Genomic DNA, 7,088 nt, shown 5'->3' on the forward strand with positions numbered 1-7,088 from the left:
CCGAAGTAGGTGCAGCATTTCCCTGGGTCCCCCGAGTGAACGATTTGAGTACCCAGCGTGTGTTTGTGTTGATTGCTGCCAAGTGAAGCTGCAGATGCGTGAATATACCGTGAATGCTATAGCATTCACGGTATATCCGTATCCGACATACCTACTACGACATTTCAAGAGAGACTTGCAGCCTGAGCCATCGCCTCCTGTACCTGAACTCAGCGTAGATCAGCCATGCCGGTCTCCGGCGTTTGCAGTCACAGACATGGAAGAGCGGAAAAGAGGGCATCGATGCGCTCATTTTCCCAGCAAGGTCAGTAACATCGCTATTTTATGTTTGTTGTAGTTTTTGTGTTTATACCACTGTACTGTGTACCCTAAAGCTGCGTGAATTCTTGCTTACGTGGCCGCCTAGCTCGGCCTCCTAGCTGTATTGTGATGTTCACGATTTTTGTATAATCTTGAATCAAATTTAGCGTGCGCTGCATACTTGGGCGAGGAACAGACACAGTGGAAAACGACAAACCAGACGTTGGCGCGCAAACCAACACCTGCTTCGTGTATCCAACGTAGTACGTGTGGATTCTTTTCCCACTCCCTGTTTCTCGCCCAAGTATGCAGCACACGCTCAATTCAAATTACGATGCTATGTCCTTTCACACTCCGGCCGCAGTTTCAAGCGTTTCATTTTTCTTTTTGTGTAGGAGCCCATAACATTGCTCAAGTTTGATCGAACCGGTGGCCTGTACTCCCCGAAGCGCTGTCCTGGATGTTTGAAGTGCAGTGCCTCGATCGTAAGTATGCATGTGTTTGATAGCGTTAATCTCGCGAGTATGCCGTGTGCACGCATCAACGTTCTAGCTCTTCGGGCAGTTCAGTTGCGTTGCGGGAGATGAATGGAAAACGTCGCTTCTGTACAGAGAACGTAAGGATATCGCGGCCAAAGGGAAAAACAAAAGCGTGAAATCGTGAGCCAAAAAAGACGGAAGAGGGAGAGAGAAAGGATAGACCAAATGACAGCGGCAGAATCAGATCGTCCAAGGGGCTGTGAAGGTTAAGCGGCATTTTGGGCCCTTTATAAGGAGGCACCAGGAGCAACTGTCAGTAAAGTGTACATTGAAGGTGAATGGAAGAAGCTGCATATGGGACAAATAGGATGTGGCAGGGCATAAAGCCACTGAAAATTTGAAAGCACACAAATAACGCGTACAGGCAGGAGGGACACACCACAGCCTCGTCAAACAAAGGGTGGCACCCACACTTTTTATCATGTGCAGGAAGATTTGCACCCGTTGATTTCGTTACCGTAAACAAGTGCTCTCCGAGATGGACGCTTAGACGGCGTCCTGTCTGGCCCACATACACGGACTTACATGACAACGGAATTCTGTAAACCATGCCAATCGTACAATGAACTAAAGGCTGCGCAAGGTTAACACTGCACTCGTTCCTCCCTTTACTTCAATAATCCTTGTTATTAACAATGCGGCAGAGATTGCCCACTTCTGCTTTTGCAGAAAACACAAAACAATGTGCTGTATGTGTGTTCTTTTTCTTGTAGTCGGTTGTCCTGTGTGGTCTTATTCCACGTCGCGATCTTTTACGCATTTTGTTTTTCAAAGATGTATTATTAGCCTACCCAACTTTCAGTTGTGCTGACACAGCATTTAATCCTGTTCCTGCAGCATCTGCATAGGAGGGCTTCCAGTGGAAAAAAAGAAGTGCTTGGACTTGGCCCCTACGATGTTGGTGCAGGGCCTGGAGAGCAAGGCTTGGTCTACATCCTTTCTGGGTACCCATGGAAAGCAGGTGAATGCCTCCACAAGTGGGTCGTTTTGTGGTACACTCGAAATTAGCCGCAGACAGACTGTGTCTGCTCGCAGACCATCCTGGTAGTATGACAACCAAATATGCAGCTGTGTCCTAGTTACTGACGGGAAGACTTAACAAAAAATCAACTGCCCATCTGTTGAAACGACAAAAATGGGGGATGAGAAGCTTTCCGAAACCAAGTCCAACACCAAATTAACCAGCCCAGTACTGAACACCTGTTTCTTATTGGGACGGTCTGATGCGCTGCAGTTGTGCTCTCTAGAGCTTTACTGATGCAGGCAATCCATGACCTTCTGTAGTGTACAACCATTGTCGTTAGATGGAGGTGTACATTTCCTGTGTAATTTTCCACTTCTATGCAAATCCAGATTGCTTCGACTGTGCTGGAATGACGCAATGGGATAGATGTCAGCTTCATAACATGAGGGACCCAGGTTTAATTCAGATCACGGGAAGCGTTCACTTCACCCACGATCGTCATCATTAGAAAAAGTTGGCTTTCTGCAGTGCATTTTGGGTGGACTACAGACACATCAGCGAGAGGCTGGAGGCTTCACTTTAGTAAATTAAACTGTACCAAGTACAGTATGTGCGTGAAGCTTAAGCATTGTACATGAGCCAAGCCAGGGAGGAGTGGTTATAGGTTAAATCCTTGTAAAGAAAGTTCACAAAAAGTTCAATGTGAATCACTGAGCTTGCAAACTTGTCAGATCTCAACTTGACACTTTATTGTACCAGTCTTTCATGCTGAGCTCAGGAATGGTGGACAGATGGGGGCAACAACTGGCAGAAAGGGTCATTAGCTTGCAGTTCATTTGTCTATGTAAATATTCTAAAAAAGTACTGGTATGAAATTCTCGTGTTACATTTTTCCCATTTCTATGGGTGCTTACCAGCCCAGGAATCATAGATTGGAACATTAGATAGTCAACCTCAGTATATATAATTATTTTGAGCCTTGTTTATTCGTGTCAGTTTTGGCTTGGACAGAACGAACACCAAGGCGGCCGCCATGAGAGAATGGCACTCTTGATGTCGCTGTTCTCATTGCATCATGGTCAGACTAGATGCGTGCCCTAGAGTGGCCCAAGCTGGCCATGGCCGCACACGTCTGGGCCACACGATATCAGTCCCAAAACTGTGACATGATTCACAAGGCAGTGCAGCGTGCACCATCAGCAGCCAGTGTGTTGGCTAAGTCACTGGAGCCCTAATGTCGGCAGTTTGGGGCGAACTGCATGGCGAGGCACTCCACGTATCTTGCTTATGCCAGTGTCGAAAGGGTATTCATTCGGAGCTTTCTTGTGCATGCAAATATTAAAATTGATTTAAAATATGTTATACTGAATGGTTGCTACTAAAATCTGCAGCTACAAAGGAAACTTTTTGCATAGTTATCTCAGCTTTGATATTTCAAGTACTCCTTTTAAGTAGAGCCTAATCATGCTATGAACGTTTAATAGTGGTGCTACTCCTTTAAGGTATTTTTTACTTGTTTTAAGCTGACTTGTTTTTAGTTTGGAGTTAAGAGAGACCGTAACATTCTGGCCGCCCAGCCGCCCATTTCTGGCCATTAGTATTTCTGAGTTGTTCTTCAAAACAGTTTTTGCTCGGCACTTCTCTGAAATGTCGAGGACACCTAACTGAACTTAGTCGTGATTAATGCATTATCGTGCAAAGGTGAAGCAATCTCCACCCTTGCGCTCACCTGGTAGAGCATCATCCTTACATCACAAAAAAAAGCTTTGTTTTGCTAAATCTTTGCCACTTCATACCACTATATAGAATTTGCTGCCAACATAGGGGTGCTCTCCAGCTGAATCAGCCTTAGGTGTCACAGGAGTGAGAGTAAGAACTTTAAAATAATGTTAGAAATAAGCACAATACAATAGCTTTCTATTTTGTAACTGTTAACAGGTCGACCAACCTCATTGCGACTGTAGGATGTGACTTGTTCGTAGAAGGGCAAAATCAGAAAAACAGAGACGAGCAAGTAAGTCATTGTTGTACAACAGCTTCTGCGACACCTAAGTTAAAGGAGCCATGAAGAGAAAATGCAAGTTGGTTTTATTCGAAAGATTTCGTGTTTTATAGTGCCCCCAGCGCTTGTCCGGATACAAACGGTGCTTTATTCACTGAGAAATTAAACAATTTAGGTTAAAATTTTGATTTTCCCGCTCAATCGTGCGTTTTCGTGGTCCCAAGTGACATCACAGGAACCGACCACTCTGCAGCCTAGAGTACCTTGATTCACGCATCCGCCGTACAGGGTAGAGACACGTATACGCTGGCGCCGCCATTTTCGGTTGCTCGCTCGCCGCCGAAGCAAGTCATTGTGTCGAAACCGCGCTAAAATTATCGCCGCAACGCGGTTTACTGAAGAAGTTTGAATCATATTGTCTGTTTCGCGTTGCTAGGTCTCGTGGGAAACGAAAAGACTAACGCGTTGAGCCCGTTGGCCCAATTGCGGCGGGACGGGACCGTTCAAAGGTTGTCTCCACCCTGTACAGCGGTGTTGGTTTGTTCCCGCGTTTTTTTACGTTCCGTAACCTAGATGGCGCCACCATACCGTGGCAAGCGTTTGGTTTGTGTTTGCCCGCATTTAAACCTGGCTTGTTTTTGTTCTGGGAGAAAATATTCGTTCCCTGAAACAGTGCTCGCTCGACAAATGGGGTCACGTAAAACAAGGTTGCTTGCGTCAATCGGCCAGTGTCGTCTGAGACAGCCCCAAGCCCCGTAGTGCTGTGCTGCTAAACCAAGCATGCTGTGCGCAGTACGAACAGCAGAATGCATCAGTACTTCTATGTTTACATGTGCTTTCATAATTTCCACTGTTTGTCCCATCATTCTTATTGCTTTGTAAAGAATGTGCCCTAAATTTAAGCGCAAATCGCTCGTTCGTCTAGTTTGTAATTACAGCTCTACCTAATTTGTGTCTGCTTCTGCCAGCCTCCGCCAATCGCAGAGCTTAGCTCATGTGACATCATAGGTTCTGTTGCGGGGAATGAGCTGGTGGGTCGCATGACCATTCCCGTTTTTCGTAATTATGTAGCTTGTTTGAGCGAAGTTTACGTTAAAAGTGGTGTCAGTATGATTCTAACGAGACAATCTTTTGAATGAACCAAAGTTGTGTTTTCTCTTCATGGCTCCTTTAAGCTGTCTGCAATTTACGTGCAAATAAAATTGTTTTCAAGATTCTTAGTTTTTTTGCCTGGTTCAAAGAGACTGGTATAGTACAAAATTTTGAGGAAAGCTAGAGTTGGCCGTGTTTTTATTTGTATTAGGAAATGTGTGGAAATGTGCCATTTTATTATTTATTTTATAAATTTTTAACTGCTACAGGAACGTTAATTTCTAGATGTAGCACCATGTATTTGGTGTTCTATGTTTATTTATTCAAGATACCCTTATGGCCGCACTGACATTAATGAGGGGTGTGGTACCTGAGCAGATTAAACGAAGAATAATAACATAAGAGAATTCTGCCACGTGCGTACAAGAAAAAAAATAAAGGAAAAAAGATACAGCAGAAACGTCAGTGTCCACACGCATACTAAAAAACATACACGCAAGCAACACAATAATAGTGTACTGTGTTTAAGCTGTTTGTTCATTTGAATTGTGAATGGGAGGCTCCTAAGGAAATATATGTAGTGCTTGACCAGTTTTCAAAATGCTATTTCTTTTTTACTTTTCAGTGACAGGGGTCTCAACAAGCATCTGGATGCACCTACAATGTTTGTGCTGAGCACCTCTGATATGTCGTCTTCTATGGCCGTGAAACTGGGAATAAATAAAACTAAAAACTGTCTCCTTCATTTGGTATATTCGTTTTACATTGTTCAGGAACGTGGAAATAACATGGAGGACAATACCCAAGCACTTGCACGTCATCGTCCCCTGGTCACTTATTGGTATTTATGCTGCAGTTTAAACGAACTGCCAGGTAGCCAACATTCACAACCAATTCAAGTAGTAGGAGTGCCCATGCTACATCGGAGGACATTATTTTTTCTAGGGACCACTGGATTGTGCGAAGAGATGTGTCTCATCTCCTACTCGGATTCTTGCAGTCCACAGGACTAAGTGAGGTGTGGTGACATTGCGTGTCTGTTATTTTAGGACTAAGTGAGGTGTTATGACTTTGAGAGATTTGATATGGTATTGGGGACGATTAGGCGGAGCAATTGCTGGCAGCTATGCAAGGCTAAGTCCGTCTTATTCAACAATACATACTACTACTACTACCTCTCAAGCTGAAAAGTTATAAGACATTTGTCCGAGGAACATGTTAAAGGTCTTCACAAGAAGACATTAAGATTGAGATGCTACACTGCAGGTTCTCTTACAACAGCAGGTTCTCAAGATTTTGCATATTTTAATACTGGCCTTCACATCTGCTCTTGAAGCCTGTAAGTTGGAAGCAATCTAATGCTTGCTTTACATCGGTTACTACAAAGGGCTAGTGTCAGCAATCAAGCATCCTGCAATAACACAAATTTGTTTAGACGTAGATCCACTAAATAAGCTACGCTACCATCTATTGCCAATAAATATGCATTTTGGAATGACCACATCTGGAAACTGACTAGAGAAGGCAGTATCTTATCCTACGTTTCTTTTTAGTTTAAATGTGGCACACTGCACAAGTAAAACTGCTATTGCGATAACTGTTCTCCCGGGTGCACGCGCGGTTGTAGTAAATCTCGCAGCCGTGAACGGATGATTTTCTCATCGTTCTTGAAAGAAGCAGAAATTTAAACGCAGAGGTAATTAAGTGTCGGAGAAATAATGAAGAAGACGTCCTCCAAATCTGATTATTGGTTGGCGCGGGCCAGCAGTAATATATTAGGGCCACACAGAGGAGAAAGAAATTTTGAAGTTTTTTTAAGAATAAAGGAACCAGCGCAGGACAAACTCGGGGCGACACCATGGACACGGTCAGGCAGGCACGCTCCGCATTAAAAAAATCGTTCAGCAAGACACCCGTAAAAATTGAAGTAATTACAAAAGGAAGCGTCAGTTCCAGCCGTTTCTTGCGTCGTCTGCTGCTAGACACTGGCCATCGCCTCCTCTCAGCTACTTACAGGGAATTCCCTAGGAGGCGACGCGCGAAGCCACATCAAGCCTGCTCACTGCAACAACAAATTCCCAAAATGTCCCTAACTTTTGTCCCCAACTGACAGTGGTTTCAGGAGCCAATCAAAACGTGGAATAATTTCCTCCTTTTAGCCGCATGCAGCGAAAAATACCGCCGAACGAAT

General features: G+C 44.3%; 1 protein-coding gene across 2 annotated transcripts; it reads left to right on the forward strand.

Moving 5' to 3' along the window:
- The first annotated feature begins 214 nt into the window (after nucleotides 1-214).
- Nucleotides 215-5,642, forward strand: LOC144144208 (uncharacterized). Of its 2 annotated transcripts, none has more exons than XM_077675579.1 (4): nucleotides 215-304; nucleotides 696-785; nucleotides 1,677-1,800; nucleotides 5,523-5,642. In XM_077675579.1, the coding sequence occupies exons 1-4, from the start codon at nucleotides 257-259 to the stop codon at nucleotides 5,570-5,572; spliced, it is 312 nt and encodes a 103-aa protein (XP_077531705.1). In that variant the 5' UTR covers nucleotides 215-256; the 3' UTR covers nucleotides 5,573-5,642. The 2 variants fall into 2 exon arrangements, with proteins under 2 accessions (XP_077531705.1, XP_077531706.1); XM_077675580.1 differs by lacking the exon at nucleotides 5,523-5,642 and adding an exon at nucleotides 3,742-4,867.
- Nucleotides 5,643-7,088: the final 1,446 nt, after the last annotated feature.

Source organism: Haemaphysalis longicornis, unplaced genomic scaffold (genome assembly GCF_048455015.1).
Source record: "Haemaphysalis longicornis isolate Haplotype H1 unplaced genomic scaffold, Haemaphysalis longicornis Haplotype H1 scaffold_66, whole genome shotgun sequence".
NCBI classification, from domain to species: domain Eukaryota; kingdom Metazoa; phylum Arthropoda; class Arachnida; order Ixodida; family Ixodidae; genus Haemaphysalis; species Haemaphysalis longicornis.